At 53.2% G+C, this 21189-nt stretch overlaps 1 protein-coding gene across 5 annotated transcripts in view; it reads left to right on the top strand.

The window, feature by feature from the left end:
- Window positions 1-21166, top strand: part of SMG6 (SMG6 nonsense mediated mRNA decay factor) — a 243790-nt gene extending 222624 nt beyond the window's left edge. For all 5 annotated transcript variants that reach the window (XM_047708496.1, XM_047708495.1, XM_047708497.1 and 2 more), the window contains 5 exons: window positions 2206-2352; window positions 12305-12458; window positions 15436-15647; window positions 15937-16018; window positions 19354-21166. In XM_047708496.1, coding sequence (XP_047564452.1) covers window positions 2206-2352; window positions 12305-12458; window positions 15436-15647; window positions 15937-16018; window positions 19354-19484 — 726 coding nt within the window. In that variant the 3' untranslated portion in view covers window positions 19485-21166. The remainder of the gene's footprint in view (window positions 1-2205; window positions 2353-12304; window positions 12459-15435; window positions 15648-15936; window positions 16019-19353) is intronic.
- Window positions 21167-21189: the final 23 nt, after the last annotated feature.

Below are 21189 nucleotides of genomic sequence, written 5' to 3'. Positions count from 1 at the left end.
CCAGAATTGCTGGGACACATGTCCTCTGGCCAGCGGAGTCTATACTATCGAATTCCATTAGGCTAGTAAAGCCTACAGATAAGGGCACAATATAAAAGCTAAGGAGGGTCTGTACCACTCATGAGGAGCAGACCAGCACTTTGGGCCCAAAGTTTGGCTGTGCCACTCTCTTTCTCCTGAGGCTTATTGACCAGACAGAGGTTGTGACCCACACCGTGCTGCCCACTTCTTCCTTTTCCCACGAGCCTCCTGGGTTCCTTTATGTTAGTGGCCCCTGGGAAACCCTACTTACCCTGGTCTGTGTAATTTCATAACCCTGCACTTCCTCGTTTGCTGTGAGAGCTGAGTGAACCTCAGACAAGCCTCACTGACCCCCTTTTGACCTCAGTCAAGCTCACCCCAAGCCCCGTGATAACCCTGTGTATCCCTGATCAGAGCAGGCAGAGGCAGTGTTCCCCACAGGCTGGTCAGCACCCCACTCACTCCGGCTCAGGTTAACCCCACGAACAAGGAAGTAACGTGTAAAGGGAGTCTTCCTCGTTCTCATGTGCTGGGCCTCCTGGCAATGAATCCTGTGACCCTATAGCCTATGGGTTGTAACATAGACAGTCACTATAGACAGTGTCCCAGACCCCTGAGACTTCTAGCCTCATCCTGAGACCCCAGTCTCTCCCGAAACTGCAAGACTGAGTCACTGAAGCTAGGCAGGGGAGGAAGGAGGGGGTGGTGATTCTGTTTCTTCAGACATCATTCTTTATGAGCAGAAGAGAGCCCTTATTCCTAGGGTTGCTGCCAAAACACCTGTCTTCCTCTCCCCCTAGAGTCTGCTCCCAAGACAAAGCATCACCTACCCACCTACACACTTTACCAACCACTTTCAGCCAAAAGAATCCATCAGAATATCATCTCGAGATGGACAGTTAGAGGAGAGAGCACAGTGTACCAGACACATCCCAGCTGGGCCTACTGGAAGCCTGGCAAAGCTGAGCCACTCGGGACTGGTCTGGCCTTGCTGTCTAGATTCCAGATCCCAGCCCTGTGCTTCTTGCCCATTCTTCTTGTTAAGAGCACGTGCTTTGGAGTCAGACTCACTGGGATTTGAATCCCTGCTCTGTCACTTACTAACTTTTATCCCTGAGCAAATTGTTTTAACTCTCTAAACCTCAGTGTTTTCATTTATAAAGTAGTGATGATAGTAGTGTCTGTTTTAAAGACCACCATGAGTATTAAATGAGTTGATACGTGAAAAACACACTTAGCCCAGTTATCTGGCCAGTAGTGAGCCTTCAATAAATGGTAGCCGTTATTGTGATAATCGGTGTCATCATTGTCATCCAGGTAGAAGCATAGGAATCTTCTACTAATCACTCCATTACCCAGGCTAGTCCTGTCCCTCAGAGGACATGGTTTTGGGCAGCTGCATGTTCTCTGCTGACCAAGGTCAGAAGTGAGAGAGTGAGGAATGGAGCCTGGGACCACCCGGGGTGTGGGGGCTTCTGAGAGTGAGACTACAAGCAGGGAGGGCCATCCCTGGGGAAGGCTCCACCAGCCTGGCAGGAGGCTCCTGAAGCTAGCCAGCCGTCTCTGAGCCTGCCCAGGCCCCGAGAGGGCAGCTGAGCAAGGTCATGTCATGTGAATTCCTGTAATGGGGCTTAGCAGCCCCCACACCGCAGGCTGTGGTCTTAAAAAGAAATCAGGGCAAGGTCTGCTGAGCTACAGCATCTGCTCTCTGAAGCCATCTGGGGGGCAGGGGAACTTCTACGCCTAACTCCCAGCTCTTGGCCAGAATTGATTCCTATAAGATCATTAGCAGGAATTAGATCTAAATCGAGTGGTTTAACTTTCTCTGTTGTTTTCCCCTTTGGTGATTTCAAAATGAAATTTGGTGCAAAGCTTACTTGGTGAGTGTGTGTATAAGCATCGAAGTACTTGTGTGTGTGAGTGACTTCTGGTGTGGACCTGTGACTCTCCAAGAGGAAAGAGCCTGGAGTGCAAAACAGAGCAGTTGGTCAAGGGAGGGGAGGCGGCAGCTTCTTTCTGTTCTCTTTCTGCCTGAATTGAGAGAAGCGTACACCTTGGGGCCCTTTGCAAAGAACATCCAAAAAAGCATGGAATTGGGAGTGCTGGAAGGACAGGAGGGTGGGTCTGGTAAGTGCCATGGGCTCACAGTCTCCTCTCTCCCCTGGTGTGCTCCACCACTCAAAGGAGGAGGACGTGGTGATTGAAGACTTTGAGGAAGATTCAGAGGCCGAAGGCAGCGGGGGTGAAGATGACATCCGGGAACTTCGGGCCAAGAAGCTGGCTCTGGCCAGGAAGATAGCCGAGCAGCAGCGACGCCAAGAAAAGATCCAGGTGGGGCCTGCCTGGGGAGGGTGGTTCCCATCAGGGTGGTGGCAGTATAGGACATGAGAGGGGTGTGAGTCACGAGTAGGGATAAACAGGACCCTCTCAGGAAGAGACTCTTGCAGTATCCTTTACTGGTTCTACCCATTTTCTTTCTCCATCACCAAATTCTGGTAGCGCTTGTAGTGCCCAGAGTCTCCCTTCTCATAGGAGAAGGGAGAAGCTTCTGCTTCCAAGGCAGAAGCAGGTTGTTCTCAGAGAATCTGATGAAAGCTTCTTCCCCGGTGATGATCTGTGAATATACACCCACACATACACAGCCTGCCACACAATTTCAGGAGCTTCAGAGTTCCCCTGAACCTTATCCAGATGCTCCTGTGGAGAGGTCATGGATGCTCTGTAGAGGACACCTCTTATCAGGGAAGAGAATGTCAGAGCCACAGTCTGCTTATCTGGATTCCCAGTGTAGTGGCTGAGCCCCTCTGGACAGGAGACTCTGGACCCGCCCAGAGAGAAACTGCTTCATCTCCATACAGGGTTTTCCTATCATCAGCTCTCTGTGTGACCCACACCTGCTCTTCCAGCAAGTTTTTCTTTATGGGTCTCCCAGGTCTGTCCTTTTGCACTAGAAGCTCAGTTCCTCTTATCTAGGGCTCAGGGCAGACAGGGAAGAGCCAGTCATGCTCCTCCCTTTAAAGACTTCAAAGGCTGTGAGCATGGGGAAACATTAGGACTCTTGAGGAATGTCTTATTTTCAATCCTCTTTTCAGCCGCCCCTGCCTTTGGCACAAGACGTAGTGCATTGTGGTCGGACAGACCCGATCTAAGGCTCCACCACTTACTGGCTTTGGGACTTTGGGCACATTGTTTAACTTCTCAGAGCCTGTTTCCCCATCTGTAAAATGAAAGTGGTAATAGCGCCTACCTCCTAGACTTGCTCTGCGGCCTGCAGGAGCTTTAACACAGCGAATAGCACACACGGTGTGTACTCCTTAAATGGTCACTATGGTCTGATATGTGTCTGAACACAATCAGAACTCTGTCCTGGGAAGGGGAATGAATACCAGTCAGAATCCACTGTTCTCGAGGCATTCATGTCCCCTTGCCAATTGGAATCAAGTGTGTGCTACCACTGCCGGGTCATCGTCATGGCGGGGCTGCCTCCTCTGGGGTCTGTATGGAGCTCTCTGTTGTGGCCTACAAAGCAACTTCATCCTCATGCTGTCTTTCTTCCTGTCCTGTGGTTCTTTTCTTCCTCATCATCAGTCTCCCAAAGGTTCTATCTATACTCAGCACCTCTTTGTCTTGACCCTCAACCCAGCAGTTATGGAAACTGTTCTGTCAGAAGTCCCCAAGTACCTTTTTGAGGTCTCGATCCCCATCGTAGTTAGCTTCCCTATAGCATTGGGCCCTCCACCGGCAGTTATGCACAAGTGAGTCCTCATCCTCTCCCTCTCTGTTGGCCACACCACCCTCCTAGGCTTCTTCACCACCATTCTCTTCTTGGTCCCCTCCTGCCTCTCTGTTACGTCTTAGTCTCAGCATGCAGAGCAGAGTTGGCGCTCAGCAAATATTTGTTCAGTGACTTAATAGACAGTAGCAACTAGGGAATCCTCTTAAAATCCTTACTGGCTTTTAACCCTGTATGTTTGATTTCTTATCAAACCCTATCTATTCACATATTCCCTTCTCACTTGTCTGTTCCCATTGCCACAACTGCTGTTGTGGTCCACGTACAGACTTGGATTGTAGCGGTCAAGGCCCACGCATTGCACAACTCCGGGGGGTGCTGTTCACTTGGTAGTCTGAATGGCAGCTCCTGGAGTCACGTGCTACCCTGCTAACCCTGTCCACCTCAGCGCCTCCAGTGCACCTCACGTGCTTTCATCATGCTCTTCCCAGAAGAGCCACTCCTCTGCTTAGAAACTGTCAGGGCCTTTGCTTTGCTAATAAAATCTAATTCCTTCCTATGGCATTGGAGGTTTTTTTCATCTGTTCCCAGCCTTTTTCCAGTCTCTTCTTCTATCCCCATGGGCCTTACTAGCTGTGTGACTTTGGGCAAATTATTTAACTCCTCTAGAACTATTTCCTCATCTATAAAATGAAAGTGGTAACAGCACCTACCTCAGAAAGTATGTGTGAAGCACCTGTCTAGACACTAAGGCTCTCTACCTGGACAACAACACTAACTGTCCTCTCCTCTCACTGTCCCCTGACATGCTCAACCCTTTCCCACTCTCGGCTCTCAGTTCATACTGTTCCCTCAGACCGAGATTCCCTTTTTCTGCCCCACATTTCCTGTTAACTGTTGAAACTCTATTCTTCCTTCAATCCTCAGATGAAACTTCATCTCCCCAGTGAAGCCTTTCCTGATACCCCTCAGGAGGAATTCATCTCTCTTTGCTCAGTGTTCCTGTGGCAGTGATTTATACCTCATTTGCGATACTTATATCACGTCTCGTATTACAGTTATTTCTGGACTTGTTCCCCGCCCATACCCCACCCCCACTGCTGGTACTGTGAACTCCTTAGAAACAAGTACTGTGTCTTCAGCTCAGTTTCCTAAGTGGTGATGAGCATCTGTGAGGCTGGTGATCAGGGGACACAGGAGTGTGGAACCAAAGAGCTCTCACACCAGAAAGTACAGAGTGTACAGTGAATGGAGAAGCCAGCAGTTTGAGGTGTGAGCGTGCATGGTTGCCATAGGGGAGTACGGGATGCCGCAGGAGTGTGTGCCATGGGGGCATGGCCTCGTCGAGAGTGCCGTGCTCTGCCTGGCCTCTCCAGCATCAAGCAATACCTTACAAATGGGAGGGGAGGTCTTGTATGAGACTTGATGCCCGGTGCCTGGAGCCGCCCCCGCTTGGGAAGCTTGTTGTCCCTGTCGCCTCCAGAGCCGGCTGCTCCAGCCTGCGCACCGAAGGCCTGCTGTGGGCCAGCTGGGGCTTGAGGTTGCTATGGCCCCTTTAAGAACGGGCCCCACATGTACCACTGCTGACGGCCCTGCCTCCTGTCAGCCTTCTTCCTCCAGCCTCACAGCCACAGGAGGATTTCTCAGCAGAGGAAAAATTCCCCCCTTCCTCCCCCCCCCCTTTAATGCCCGGGGCCCTTCACTTCCATAATTCTTCATTTTCCAGCCTTGAACGTAAGCCAGACACATCTGTCTGGCCATATGCGTGAACCCCGGAGTCTGTGCCGAGGTGGCTGTAAAACAGGGCCGGTGAAGGCCCTTCTGGGAGAGCGCGCACATGTGTGTGCCCTCGGGCCATTGGCTCCCTGCCCAGAACCACGGGGCTGCAGCACTCCAAACCCATGTTAACCTCTTCTTCTTTTTCCTCTTTTTGTTTAATTTAAGGGGGGAAAATCCCAAGGAAAAGGTATAAATTGTCTTGGGAGTGGGGGAGAGGCTTCTAGCTGGAGAGGCCATTATTGTTGGCAGGTACCTGGGTCACACTAATACAATAAGGAAGAGAGGAGCATCGGGTGAATTAAGATTGTAGAGATGGGCTGTAAATTACACTGCTCTGAACTCCATCAGTCTCCAGGGGTGTTAACCAAGAGGTGTAAGGCAAGTCCCCAGCTCCCGGCGCCTTTTACAGATGCAGCAAAACAGGAACCACACATGTTTGGGGAAGGGGATATGAAGATGGAGTTGGAAAAAACCCTCCTGGCCCCCATGATGACTATAAAGTCCAACTGAGATCTGGGGCTGTGGCCACATCCCCACTTCCCTTCTCCCACCTAGACCCCTGGGCCCAAGCTCATCTGTGGGGTGGGGGAGGCGAGACCTGGCCTCCTTCTGCAGCCTGTCCCTCCCTGCTTCCGGCGTTGCACAGAGGCTGGTGAGTGGGGCCGAATGGAGGTCAGAATAGGGGTGTGGGCAGCTCTTAGAGCCTGTGCAGCTGGAGCCACGGCACCCAGGCAAGTCCCTGAATACTAGGGGGGCCAAGTCCGCCCACCTGGGGCTTTGAAGCCGCATTCTCTGGCCCAGCCCAGGCTTTGCCTGTTGCCTGAGACACCCCTTCATATTAGGTCGGTTCTGCCCACCTCAGTGCTTTCTCCCCGAGTCCTTTTCATTCCCTGTTGCCATTCTTGGGGGCTGTCCAGAGACTAGAGCGCAGGGTACGTGGTTTGTTGGGGAAATTGGTCAGAGGTATCTCAGTCCTACTCAGGTCCCTGGGGCAAAGAAGTCACTGAAAATCTGCTTCTAGGCATGAGGCGTGGCTTCTTGGCACCTCGTCCTGGCCCTGTGAATCCCCCGCCTCCTCTCTGCCTCCACGAGGCTTTGCTGTGATTTGTGCTGCTGTCGGGCGGGGTCGGGTTTCCTGAGCAGTTGCAAACATCCCACCTGAAACATAACAGGCTCTTCCTCTGGCCACAGCTATTGTTTCCCTCGGCATTATGGCCACAGTCTTGCTCTGTAGCCAGCAATGACATGTGTTCTGAAAATAGCTTGGCTCCCCTGTCCCCTTCCCGCCCACCCACCCTCCTGAAGATGCAGTCACTCCTTTGTGGTGGCCCCAGGAGTTTCACTCTAAATATAGCTGCAGCCCATTCACACTGCCACCCAGCTGGGGGAGGGTGGTGCTGTGGAACAATGGGGCACACACAGAGCCCCCCACACCTGTATGGAAGCTAGCGGAAGGCAGACACTCAGCCCTGGCTCCTAGCTGTCGGAGGCAGGGTGGGAGCCGGTGCACTACCCAGCCAGGGGCACGTTCACGCCGGGCCAGGAAGGCACATCAGCCTGCAGAGCTGGGCAGCTGCCCGCCCTGCTTGAGCAGTTCCAGAGCCCATTCCAGCTTCTCCACAGACTGTGGTGCTGGGCCTCCAGTTTGCCCCAGCAGCACCCATAAGCTCCCATCCTCCTCAGGAATGGTCAGGCGGTTGGCTGGAATACCCTTAGGCTGGCACTGCTTAGGGCGAGCTCAGAGGTGTCATGCTAGTCCTGCCATTCTCTCTCTATCAGGAGAGGGCAGTCATCTTGGGCAGTCTCACAACAAGAGTGAGCAGAGAGAATTCAGTCAGGTTATCTTTTTTTTTTTTTTTAAGATTTCATTTATTTATTTGTCATAGAACACAAGCAGGGGGAGAAGCAGACTCCCTGCTGAGCAAGGAGCCTGATGTGGGACTTGAACCTAGGACCCTGGGATCATGACCAGAGCTAAAGGCAGACACTTAACGAAGTGAGCCACCCAGGCATTCCAATCAGATGAACTTTAAAGAGAGGCAGAGGGGGAGAGGGAGAAGCAGACTTGCCCTGAGCAGGGAGCTCGACCTGGGTCTCAATCCCAGAACCCTGAGATCATGACCTGAGCTGAAGGCAGCCACTTAACCAACTGAACCACCCAGGTGCCCCAAGATATTTTTTTTTTAAAGATTTTATTTATTTATTTGACAGAGAGAAATCACAAGTAAGCAGAGAGGCAGGCAGAGAGAGAGGAGGAAGCAGGCTCCCTGCTGAGCAGAAAGCCCGATGTGGGGCTCGAACCCAGGACCTGGGATCATGACCTGAGCCGAAGGCAGTGGCTTAACCCACTGAGCCACCCAGGCGCCCCTCAATCAGATGAACTTTAAAATGCCCTCCAACTCTGAGATTCTGTGATTGAGCTCATTGAGCTCCTATAATATATCAAACCCTATGCTAGGTATTATCAAAGAAACTACAAGATAACAAGGCCACTCCTCTTCCAGTCTAGTTTGAAAATACAATCAGTCCTCATAAAATGGTAAGAAGTAGCAAGCAAGTCATCTTCATTGTAACTTTTAAAGAGAAAGCAAGTGTACTTAAAGTTCTGTGGTACTGACTGAACATCCAGGGGAGGGATCCTAAGCAGAAACTTTCCCACGAGCGCCCACCCTACTAAATGCGGAGGTCTACCACGCCGTTCCCAAAGGCGGCAGACGGCACTGCCTGCTTTCTATAGCAAATGCAGCATCTGCTCCCTTTGGTTTCTGTGGCTCAAGAAAGAACTGCCTGTCTGCACTTTTGGTTGTTATCTCACCAACTCTTCCTACTTTTCTTATTTCATTTCCATTTTTCATTTAAAAAACCTTCAAAGTCATTAAAGAAAATAGGTATCATGAGTCTTATCATAGAAATCAGTAGTCCTCTCTGTCACCCCTCCACATCTCCCACTCTGCTCCCAAGTGGTTTCCCCAGAAGTCTCCCCCCACCAGATCTATGGAAGGTGACCCAGAGAGCTGGACAGGAGGAAAGGAAAGCAACACCTATGAAGTTACTGATACGTTGGTCAGGCATTTTCCTACACACTTTCCCATACAGAGTGAACACGGAAGCTTGCTGTGGGACAGCATTTCTCATTTCTGCTGAAGACATGGCTGTGGCCAGAGAGGCCCAGGGATAAATGACTCCATCACCCAGGAGAGAGGAGGAAGTACCCCACTCACTCCCTGTGGAGCCCTAAGCAGGAGGAAGACCCAACACATCCTTCTCTTGATGTGGCTCTGATTCATGGCGTGCTTTCTTCAAGTTCCACAGCTCCTATGTGAGCTAACTGTGTCACCTTTTATTTCTAATTCTCAGTGTCTCAATTTTTAGTGGGTCAGCATCCCCAAATCATCCCCACTGTCTAGAAGGAACTAACCTGTGAAAGAGCCTGTCAGCTTCCTCATTAGATGTTACTGTGGATTATTTCTTTCCCAGTTTCCCACCGGCTTGCTCAAGGATGCTTTCGTACTTCAGAGAAAGTTGGTTACTTAGCACCTTCCCGAAACAGAACTGAGTTCTTCTTTCCTTCCACGCTTGATGACAACTTGGTCCTTATTTCCACTGATCTGATTCAAAACCCGCATGCTTTCCTTGAGCTCTCAGTTCATTCTCCAAAGACCAATGTGGCCCAGTCTTAGCTGCAACAAGGAGGGTTCCTGTGGAACTCTCCTTCCGGGTCAGCACACTTGACTCCAGGCCAGGGCCAGTCTGTCTGAATCACAGCATTCCATTGGAGCCCCCCTCACCCCCACCAGAGCTTCTGCAGCTTTTTACTCATACAAACAAAAATAAATCTCACTACCGGCCTCTGAACTCTGCAGCAGCTTGCTTCCCCTGTCTCCCCAAGCGTCCCATGGCTGTGAGTGGGGACTTGGCACTCTCCCCACCGACATCACTTTTTCACTCCCTGCGCATCCTGTGTCCTTCTCTCACCGTGCGACCCAGAGATCGGAATGGGACGTGACGGCCGGCACAGGCGCCGTGCACAGCTGCCAGGAATCTGACGGGTAAAATCTGGAAAAGTTGGGAGGGCAAATGCTAAATCCGCGCGCGCACGCACACACACACACACACACACACACACACGCACAGCGCCACTCAGAGAGGGCCGGAAACAGACACCCTCAGAAGAGGGCTGGTGGACTCCAGATCCCTCCTTGGTCTGCCATTCTTTTGAAAGGGACTGGGCCAGTCCCATGACCCAAGTATGACACCCCCCCAGGCCCACAGGTACCCCCAGGAAAAGGGGGAGCAGCTTCATGTCACCTCCTGAGATTCAGGAGGGCATGTGGGGAACAGGAAGCAGTTGTGTGGTGACTCACTAGGCAAGAGTTAGGTTAAGGGAAGTTGTCTGCGGGCGTCCCTGGGACCGGATGATGGCAGCACAGCTCCAACCACCCTCGTACAGCTTGACCCCACCCCACCCCTGGGGAACCAACGAGGCTGCCACCTCCCTAAGAGGCTGTGGCCTTTGTTCACCTTTCTGGCCCTGAGCCAGAGCTCAGAGAACTCAGAGGGTTAGAGCTTCCCTGTAGCTTGCTCCTAAGCGCTCCTTCCACCCACCCTGCCCTTAGAACACACAGGCAGGCTGTCAGCCCCCAGGGTCCCTTGGCCACCTGGCTTAAAGGCCAGCTTTCCCAAGGTGGGATGGTACAGGGTCCAAGGAGCTCATTCTCATTTGTGTAGCCAGTTCCTCTTTCGAGTCAAACCAGAGCTGGGCTATCATTTCTGGAGGCAGGAAAATGAAGATGTGAAGAGTCGCAGTGGGACGGTGGCAGAGACCTGGTGCTCCCTTAGGACTGTGAGCCCCTGCCCTCTTGCAGCCTGTGTACCTCCTGTCTATTCTGGGTGCCTTTGATACCAAGAAAAATGTTCCTGGGAGTGGAAAAGCTGGATAGAGGACAGTAAGACCTGGGGGAATGAGCAGGAGGAATGCTGCTGCTCCCATGAGGAGAAAGGCTAGGCATCCCTGTCCTTACGGAATGTCCGGGCTGCTGAAAGATGTTATGTGTCAGTTCCATCTTAAGAAAAAATAAATGTTTTTTAAAATGCCCCAAGCTGAGTTTAGCGAAATGCATGTCACCCTGTAGTTGGCAGCCGCATGTGACCTGAGTCCCCTGGGAAGGTGGCCAGCAGCAGGGGTACTTTCCCCTGATGAGGTGAGAGCAGGAGGAAGATTTCAGCAGAATGGGCCTCTCAGCCGCATTTCTCATGCCTGCCAGTGGCCTGTGGCCTGTGTCTTCCACCAGCTGTGGTGGCAGTGGCAGCAACGACTTAGTCATAGGAAGAGGTCCCCAGTAGGTCACAGAGAAGCCACCCCCAGCATTCAGAGGCATGCCCTTTCAGTTTTACTGTCGTTGCCAGTGAAACCTGAGCGCCTCCCTCACTGACTGTTAGTGGCCAGGCCCGCCACTGTGGGACCTGTCTGAGTTGGCACGCACTTCTCCTCCCCTGCCCTAAGCCTGTGTCTCTGTCCTTGCAAATTCATGTGTGGTGGAAGATCATGGTGGAGGTGGGGGTGGGGGATGAAAGGACTGGTTGCTGCCGGTTTCATGCCGGTGCCCTCCTCCTGCTCTGTACACAGGGAGCACATGGGGCAGATACCAGCAAATCATTCCGCTTCTTGGCCGTGGTCCCTGTAAGAGGAAGCAGCGCAACAGTGACCATGGTCTGTAGGGACATACCTACCCAGAGCCTATCTCAGAGGGCCCCTGGCACTCAGGGCTCTGTGAGACTTGAGAAAGTGGGGCTTTCACAGGTGAACATGGAGCTGCCCTGAAGGAGGGGAACATCCATCAGGCAGACGGGGCTGCGGCCACGTGCTTTTCAAGGCGTGGGGTGCAGACCACTCCCTGGCACTATGTGACATGGTTTTCCAGGGGTGCCCAGAAGACACATCGGCTTTTTATTATGGAAGAATGGCTTCCACTAGTAAACTTGATACCATGGTTATCATTGCTTAAGAAGTGGCTAAGCCAAAAAGAAAGTCATTTGGCTTAAAGTCCACTTAATGAAAAAGGTCAAGTAAATGATGTATAGATTGTACAGAACTGCGGCCAAGGGGCAGGAGTAGAACACCAAAGACCCATGTTTAGGAAACGCTCTGCCGGGGCGGGGTTGGGGGGGTGGGGTGGGGTGTCCTCACCAGCCTGGGTGTTGCTGTTTGCAAGCATGTGAGCTGGGTCCGAATCCATCACGCCGTCCGGACTCCTGCTGCTGTGGGTAGTAATAATTCGCTGTCGGCATCACTGTTCTCGTGTAGCCTTTGTGACCTTTTTATTTCTTCCCTAACTACACAGTGAAATAAGCTGAAATAACAAGTGATACTTGTATAAAGTGTTGGCCCTGAGCCGTATCCGCCTTCTCTGCTGTCTAGATAAAGTGTGCAAAACCACTTTCATGTCCAAGGAACCCTACTGTCCCTTCTTGACTTTTAGCCCAGGGTCTTACTTTCAGAAACCTGTTATTTTTAATACCGTCAGGGTCCTCCTGTCCTCAGCAGGGTTTTAGTCACATCCCATCCCTTGGTCCATTTAGTCCCTATGGATTTTTACTGCAGTACTTCGCCCAGCCCTTGGGTCGGTCCCTCAGGCCTGACGGGCTGGCTGTCCCTGTGGAGGGGGAAGAGTTTCGGGGGCAGGATGCTGACACACTGTGAAGTCAGGGCCCTGGCTCATCCAGCCCCTTGCCTACGCACTCTGGCTCACTCACCGTTTTGTGTCCCTGTAGGCTGTCCTGGAGGACCAGAGTCAGATGAGGCAGATGGAGCTCGAGATCAGACCCTTGTTCCTTGTACCAGACACCAACGGCTTCATTGACCACCTGGCCAGTCTGGCACAGCTGCTGGAGAGCAGGAAATACATCCTGGTGGTGCCCCTCATCGGTGAGTCAGGCCAGAGCACCCCCGCACGTGTGCTGCACACATGCCCCACGGCTCTGGGGGCCGGGCAGCCCGAGAGCCCCACTCTGTGTGTGTGACAGGATTTGCAGGGAAGTAGGGTGTGCGTGGGGCAAGGAAAATTGTTTAATAATCAAAGCAGTTCGAATTATTATGGCTGATCCATGGCTTAAACTGCTTGAGCAAATGGACTCCTGTGTCCCGGCAACCAGAGGCTGCCTGAGCCCAGCCCTTGTTTTTATCCTTATAAAGCTTGCTGTAAAACAGCAAAGCTGGTTCCCGTTATTGGTAAACACTCAGCCCTGGCAGATAACGGCAGTACTGCTGGGTGGTCTGGCAGGGAGGCTGGGAGGATTTTGAAGTGGTTAGATGCCTTTGGTCTGATTGTCTTGTAGCTTTTCATGATCATTCTGTTGGTTCGAGGTAGCATTCTTCTGGCCAGTGTCACCCTAAGGCCAGGCTGACGGAAACCCTCCAGAGCAAGCCCTTGGCTCATGCCTGTGGATTCCTGCCACTTGGGCCCTTACCACTGTCTGGTCACTGATGCTGGTGCAGGGTCAGCATCTCAGGACCCAGCTAGCTTGCTTCCACCCTCAGGCCAGAAGAGCCCAGCTGGGCTGTCTCCAAGGGACTGTCTAGGCACTGTGTTAATTCTTGGAGCTCTGTGGTGGGTCAGCCTGAGGATGGGCTTTGGGCCCTGGGCTCCCAATATAATTGATACAGTGAATATGGCTGATAGCTATCCTGTGGAGGGAGAGGGTCTAGGAGGTGATTGGCTTTTCAGTGTCCCCTTCTCAGCAGCCACTTGGAGCAAGTTTGGGATCCTTGTCCTCTGGAAAAGCTGCCAGACTGGCAGTCTGCCTGCCAAGCCACCTCTGACATCCATGCCAAGATGTTCCATTGGGCCTCCCCTCCTAGTCCCAAGTGTCTTAGTGCCAGATGAGGGTGGAAACAAAGGGCAGGAAACATCCGCCCCTGCAGAGGCTATAGAACCCTGGGGGGTTGTGGGAAACACGTTAGCACCACCTGAGAATGTTGGCACTGAAGCAGCCCTCATCCCGCCTCCACCCTCCCTGTCTTCCTTCCCCCTCCCCATGTGGCCTGGCCAGAACCTCTTAAACCCGGGCCTTTAGACCTAAGGGAAGACTTTCTGTTCTTCAGAAGCAGAGCAGCAAGACCATCAATTTGTTCCAGCTTCCCCTCTTCCCTCACTGCATCCTGGGGTGGGGTAGCTAGCAGGATAATATGTCTCCATGCTTTCCTACCCCAGGAGATTTTTAGGGGAAAGAGAGTGAGTGGTCACTTTTCCTCATGGTCAGGAAATGGTATAACTGAGCGACGTTGCTGACGTCTGAGGAGCTCCCAAAGACTTGGAAAGAGCCTCAGACACCATGCCAGGCTACTAGCAAAGGTTCTCGATCCCCAGCACTGACTCTGCCCCTCCTGTGTGCCAAGTCTCCTTATTCCTGTGGGGGTCCAGGGAAAGGCAGAGCTGGAAGCCCTTGGCCTCGAGGAGCTTGTGGTTCAGTAGGGAAAGCCAGATGTGGTGCGGAGGGAGCAAATAGATGCGCAAACCCCCAGGAAAGGGCACACGTCAGATAAATAGATGCCCCCTGCGGGTGCTGGGAAATAACAGCTCTGCCACAGAGGTACACCTGTCCATCTTCTTGCCTCTTTGTACTTTCTTCGGGGGGGAGGGGGGCAGGGCCCTCGACCCTCAGGGGCTGTACAGGTGACTCCTGTTCAGTGAGGCTCCCTCAGTTCATTCCCACTCTGGGTCCGGAGCACAAAGGGTTAAGCCAACCGCCTTCCCTGCTTATTTCTTGTGCTCTCTAACCTGCTCCTGCTCCTTAGGCCTGACCCTAGCATCGAGAAGCCCCGCCTGGTGCAGAAGCACAAACAAGCTTCCCCTTTGAAGCCTGTTTAGTTTGGAAGCAGGAAAGGAGATTTTGGGATGGAATACCAGTTTTTCATGTTTGATGTTCTGTTTGCTGTACCGTACACCATCTACCATACACCATCTACCACTACTTCCCAGCCTCAACCATACACTGTGTGGACATGCAGCAGCCTCAGGTTGTGGAAAGCATGGGCTGTGTGTGTGTGTGCGTGTGTGTGTGTATTCCCACATGGGCCCTTTCCAGAAAGTGTCTCTGAATACCCAGACAGTGAGTGCCAGTCTCACCATGGAACAGCATGCTCATGCCGACTCCCTGGGCCATGAATCATTGCACTGAGGAGAGGCCTCAGACCCCAAACTCTCCCGGAGCCCCCAAGGAGTGCATATTTCCCACTTGACCTCAGGCTTTTGGCTGGAATTTTGGAAAGAATCTTCACCAGAAAATGAAGCTGTGTCCCAGACACATAGGCAGGCAGGCAGGCAGACACACACACACACGTACACACAAACACGTGCAGTATCAGAGGAGTAGATGTGCCAAGGGCATGGTTTGAAGGATACCAGAGTCCTTGCAAGTAAGGCTGTGACTGTTGCTTCCCACTCGGTGACCTCCCTGCTCTCTGCCAGGGGATGAGGCATAGAACTTTGCCCCTGTGAACAGCTGTGGCTGGGGATCCAGACTGATGAAGGGGAGTGCCTCTGGTCCTTTAGCTGTTACCCTTGCCTCTCCTGAGAGACCCTTTCAACTTAATCCTGTAACTGAGAAATATGATAGCAGAGGGGCCAGGTTTCTTCCTCTGGATACAGCAGCTCTAGAAGGTCCTGTAGGTTCCTTGGAGGAGGGTGGGACCCAGGGGAAGAGACAGAAAAATAGAGCTCTGTGGAAAGTCTGGAACACTCCTGCCCCCCAAGTTCCCCTAGTGTCATTGGAAGACTCCCATGGAGCAAGGTGAAGTCTGTGGTCTGGGAAGGGGCTGGCAGGGAAAGTGAGCCAAGGGTGAAGGCAGACGTAAGTGCTAATCGCTGAGGCTGATGATACCTTGTGGGACTGTGTCTCGTCAGTGATCAATGAACTGGATGGCCTCGCCAAGGGGCAGGAGACAGACCACCGGGCTGGGGGCTATGCCCGTGTGGTGCAGGAGAAGGCCCGAAAGTCCATCGAGTTCCTCGAGCGGCGATTTGAGAGTCGGGACTCCTGCCTACGGGCCCTGACCAGCCGTGGCAATGAACTCGAATCCATCGCCTTCCGCAGTGAAGATATCACTGGCCAGCTGGTAAGACCTGGGGCAGAAAGGGAGAGCCCATAGCGAGCCTCAGAACAGGGTCTCCGGGTGCTCAGGGACCTCAGGCAGCTGAGGGGGGCAGCCACCATCCAGGCCCAAGAGGGCCAGTTCTCTGTCCCTTTGATCACTCTTGGACCCCACCAAGCAGGACCAGAACATGGGTGGGAGGGACTCTGGGATGTGATTCTTCCCGGGACCCCAGAGGCAAAAGTGTATCTGTGCTTTCTCCAAATGGCGCCCCCTCCTGCCCAGTGGCACTTCTCACACTTAATTCCTCCAGGGTAACAATGATGACCTGATCCTCTCCTGTTGCCTCCACTACTGCAAAGACAAGGCTAAGGACTTCATGCCCACCAACAAAGGTACAGCTTTGCCTCTGCCTCAGGATCATCCATCCTTCCCCCTCCCCCTGCCCTACCATCCTAGGGAAGGGTCCCCTCACCAGCTCTGGCCTGGGGAGTTTGATGCAAGCCTCAGGCCAGCCTTCTGGAAATCCCACCTCGCTGTCACAGCTCCCCCACTCCCAACTGGACCCTGGGCGAGCTAGGGGTGGATCTAGCCCTGGAAGCCGGACTTTAGGCAGTGAGCTTTCCCACTCGGCATGCATCCATTTCCTTTCTTGGGTCCTGAGACTTCTGACAGCAAGAATGTCTTTATGATTCAGTGTAGCTTATTCTGGCCACGGTCTCCTGAACCCAGCCCTTTGGAGCTCTGAGAGGACAGTCCCCACTGGTCCCTAGGGCTTACCTCCCTTTTCTTGGCCATGCTTACCCTCTCAGTTCATCCCTGAATGTTTACCCTCTATCGGGCCAGTAGTGGACGTACTTCCCCAGTGAGTAGTGGGCCTTTGCTTCCTGTCTCTGTGTCATGTGCTGTGGCACTTTGAGGGCATTTGACAGCTTGAGAACTGAGCCCTCAGCCCAATTTTCAAGGCCTTTTTGGCAGCCAGCAGTCCCATCTTTGAGCTGGAGGCCCATCCTGGGACTCCTCCAGGTGCTTCAGCACCTCCTCCTCAATCCAGAATGCCTTCCCGCACAGCCCCTCAAGAGTCAGCAGGGCTCGGATTTTCTGCTCCCGGCTCCCAGGAGTCTGATATTTCTTCCTAGGACGTCCCCATTCCGTGTCAGCTACAGGCTTGGGCATTCTTACCACTTGGTTTCTATCTTTGTATAGGTGACTCTGTCCTGTTATTTTCTTTTGGTGGTGGTTGCCCAGCTCTCTTCCCTGCTCAGTTTCCTAGCCCTGGCTTCCAGGCTGGTCGGGAGATTGTCTTCTCTCCTCCTGCTCCTGCCACGAGTGTCACCGCACCCCCTCACTCCTGCCTGAGTCTCTGCCCCAGGGGCTGAGAAAGAGCCGACAGGTGCTGTTCTTCAGAGGGGTCCTGCATATTCTGTGCCTCAGGGCCAGACCTAGAGTGGTGAAGTCGGGTAGGAAGGAGTCCTAGCTGAGCCAAACGGCGGAGCTTGGGCTCTACTCCCAGGCAGCTTCCTAGAGGGGCACCTCCTAAGGGAGAGGTGGGCGGCATTGCAGAAGGCCTTGTTGGGAAGTACGGTTCAGATCCTGCTATGGCCCCACCCAGCCTCAGAGCTGTTTCTTTCTCAGCAGAGACACATTTTGGCTTCAGCTTTACTAGTCTCTCCACCCCCCACTTCACCCCAAACAGCCCGCAGGAACCCATTGCCATCCTGGGGACCGCCCCTATCACAATTACATCAGCAACGGCTAGTGTAATCAAACCCCATTTGTCAGTGTGAATTCTTAGCAGATTAACTTGTCAGATTCACAGAGAAACCGTCACTAAATGTTTATATGTAAACGATGTTGAATTTTAAAATCATGTGGATTATGGCGGATGGGGCCTGACAAGATGACAGTCTCTGGTTTCTAACAAAGTGAAGTTAACAGTGTCAAAACAGAGGATGTTTATTGTTAAAAATGTCTGAAAGTATCCACAGAAACCCCTGCAGACCCCTGCCAGCAATGCTGGGCCTTAGTCGACTATCCTAAGGCCTAGGACTCTCTTGGTCTGAGCCCCAGGACAGGAGTGGTGGGGCTGCCTGGAGCAGCCAGCTGGGAACCCCAAAAAGCACAGCACGGCACCACCCATGCCTGAGGGGTCTGGCCCAGCCGTGGAGCCGAGCCGTCTGAGAGCATCCTCTCTGTTCCTGTGGCCTTCCTTACCCGGTCTGCCCATTGCAGCCCTCACCTCCCACCCATTCTCATCTCCCACCAGCGTCAGCCTCATGAGCCTCTCCCCGCTTCTTCCCCCAAACTCCTCCCAGGCTGACAGCCAGTTCTCAGCCTCCCTGCCTGGAGCTGGCAAGCCTGAAACTGCTCAGGTCCAGACCTGGACATTTGCAATTGCCCAGCCCCGCCAGCCCCCTGCAGTCAGTAAGCCCCGCAGGACATTTCCTGTGCCTCACTGCCTGCCGGACCTCCGTCAGGAAATACCCAGCCTGGGGCTGAGGAGGGGGCCTGCCACTGAGCGGCCTGACCAGGGGTGGGGATGTCATTTGTGTGGGTGCTTGGCCCTGGCTTAAATCCTCCCGAGTACATTAAAAGGTTAGGGAATTAGGAGAAGAGAGGTCATGGCAGACATCTTGCTAAGAGGTCATCTAAAAAGAACAAAGGCTGCTTGTGCTGATATAGAAAGAGCTTTAAAATACATAACATCTGGGGGCGCCTGGGTGGCTCAGTGGGTTAAAGCCTCTGCCTTCGGCTCAGGTCATGATCCCAGGGTCCTGGGATCGAGCCCCATGTTGGGCTCTCTGCTCCGCAGAGAGTCTGCTTCCTCCCCTCTCTCTCTCTCTCTGCCTGCCTTTCTGCCTACTTGTGATTTCTCTCTGTCAAATAAATAAAATCTTTAAAAAAAAAATACATAACATCTGAATAAAGTAGATAGGCTAGTATGATCATAATGTTGTTGGGAAAAAGCTTATGTAACAAGTATATATGCTTGCACATGTGCTTAAAAAAAATCCAGAAGTCTGCATAGATCTAGCCCCTGGGGAACAAGACAGAGACACACGAAGGGAGAGCACTAGGGGGATGGCTTTGAGTTTTCTTTTCCTTTGTCCTCTTCTGTATTATTAGAGGTTCTCACCATCTACATTGATTACTTTCATGTAAATAGGGGAGATCAGCTGGCTCTCCTTCAGGGCCATCTTGGCACAGTTCTGCTAGGGACCCTTGCCCTCCTCTCCTCAGAGCTCCCTTGAACTAACCCCTCTCTCACATCTGGGAGCCTGGATTCACTTTGGGCTCCACCTTGAGCTTTCTGCCTCTTAATATCTAAAGCATTGACCTCCCAGCCTTGGAGGGAGAGGATGTGCAAGAAGAGAAGAGTAATTATGAGCCCAGGCCCAGCCATATTGTCCAAAGGAGCAGAAGGAAAGGGGCTTCCTCTACTCCTCTCGGTTCCCGGGAGAGGGGCCTGGGGTGGCCAGTGGCTTGGGCAGACCTCTGGACACGAGGCAGCGTGGTCCCAGGCTGGAGGCAGGGGTCTGAAGCAGACAGCCAGCCCTGGCCCAGCATTATCCCATCTCAGCCAGGTAGGGGAGGGATACGCTGGCTGGTTGCATGAGAGAAAGACTTGTAGAAGGGCTGACCCTGACCCCTCCCAGGCTACGCCCCCCTGGGAGAGAGGAGAGGCCGCCTGTGCCCTCAGTGAAGTCCTTCTGTTCTCTCATGCCTACAGAGGAGCCAATCCGGCTGCTGCGGGAGGTGGTGTTGTTGACAGATGACCGCAACCTGCGCGTGAAGGCACTAACAAGGAATGTGCCTGTGCGGGACATCCCGGCTTTCCTCGCGTGGGCCCAGGTGGGCTGAGGGGGCCGCACCGGGGCCCCCCGCCATGAAACCATTCCTGAGAGGCCGCCAGGTGCCCAGCGTAGCACCGAAGATGCCCACGTGCCTGAGCCACCAATCCACCCAGACAATAAACCATCCTCTTCCAACCCACGCCGTGGCCGTGCTGTGGGGGAGCTGCTCCTCACAGAGCCCCTCCTGAGGGTCAGGCGGAAGCTGCTGGGACCCTCCTGGGCTGCCAAGATTTAGCAGGGAGGTAGCTGGCTGCAGTGACATCAGTGAGAGCAGGTGGGTGAGCCGGAGAGGCCGCCCACGGTCTCGGCCTTTCTCCCTCCCCCTGTCTAGTTCAAGGGCTTGCAGAAGGCCTTCTCAGGCCAGGGACTCAGCCGCTTTCTCAGCTGGAGACAGGGCAGGGGGTTGTGTTTCCATCAGGTGCAGGTGAAACGATAGGTCCCCTTAATCTTCAGAACCCCTGTACCAAATGTGTCCCAAGAGGCCTTGGTCATGCCATGAAGAGAGTGCCCAGGGTGTGTCTCTCTGAGACCTGGATTCCCAGATGGACCCAAAGTTGGATTCTGGACACCATGTCCCATAAAGCAGCCCTAGGCCCCACCTTTTCTACCCCCTACCCCAAACACACATCCATCCTGCCGCTCTTCTTCCTGTCCTTCTCATTCTGGGTCCATTAATGCTTTGTCCCTTATTCCCCCTTGGATAGTCATGGGTCTAGAGGGAAGGGACATCTGGTCTTGGGCTTATGCTTCCTGGGAGGCCTTTGCCTGCTCCTCTTACTCATTGGCCTTCCTTTTGCTCTAGTTCCCATTTCATGAAATTTCCTCAGATTCTTCTCAGTTCCCCACTCCTCTCTCCTCCCTCTCTCCCTCCTGAATCATCCCCTTGGCCTCCTTGCCTTTCTAGTTGATCCCTCTTACCTCCCTGATCCCCTCAAATTCTTCACCTCAGGTCCTTGCCATTGGGGTTCCCAGTCTGAATCTTCCTCCTCTTCCAGTACCTCTGCCTTCTCTGTGCCAGGAACCTAACAAAGCTTTCCTGCCCTGACCTCCTTTCTCAGGCCCCTGTGCTCTGAGAAACTTCCAGGCTCCTCCAGCCCAGCCTTGAGGGTAGGGTGGGCCAGTGCCTGAGAGGAGCATTTGCCTAGCCCAGCGCGTACACCCTTTCTAGCTTTGCCCTAGAAGAACTTGACACAGGGGCCTTATGGCCTTTAAGGGTTTTGTTGCCTCTCTAGCTGGCACCTGTGTCCAAAGCCTCACTTGAGGGGCTTCCTACTGGGAATGGGTTCTCCCAACCCCAGGACAGGGATGAAAGGAACTAGGAGAAAGACAGGACTTTGAGAAGGAGCCAGGAGTCAGTTTTGGTGGGACCAGAGTGGGAATCCCCCAGAGCTCCCTGTCTGGACTGTACAGCCTTCCCAGAGGATGGGCGCACAGCTGTACCCTCCCTGAGGCCCAAGATTATACCAGGAGGAGGGGGTACTGTGCAGGAGAGCCACCAGTGTTTTGGGGTTGTGAGTCCCCCAAGGGCCTCAGAAGACTGGCTCTTTGGGGTAGAGGGTCCCAGCCTCTCTTTTGAGATCCTTCCCCTGGATGAAGGCCAATGACTGGGTGGGTGGGAGACCCATCTCCTCTCTGTCCCATTTGCAGCACTGGTTTTGTTTCCTTAATAAATTTTTAGTTATGAACATGCCTGACCTCTTGCCTGTCTCTGG

Source organism: Lutra lutra, chromosome 16, assembly GCF_902655055.1.
Source record: "Lutra lutra chromosome 16, mLutLut1.2, whole genome shotgun sequence".
Lineage (NCBI taxonomy): Eukaryota > Metazoa > Chordata > Mammalia > Carnivora > Mustelidae > Lutra > Lutra lutra.
The sequence above is the reverse complement of the archived record's forward strand: the minus strand, read 5'-3'. Positions and strand labels throughout refer to the sequence as shown.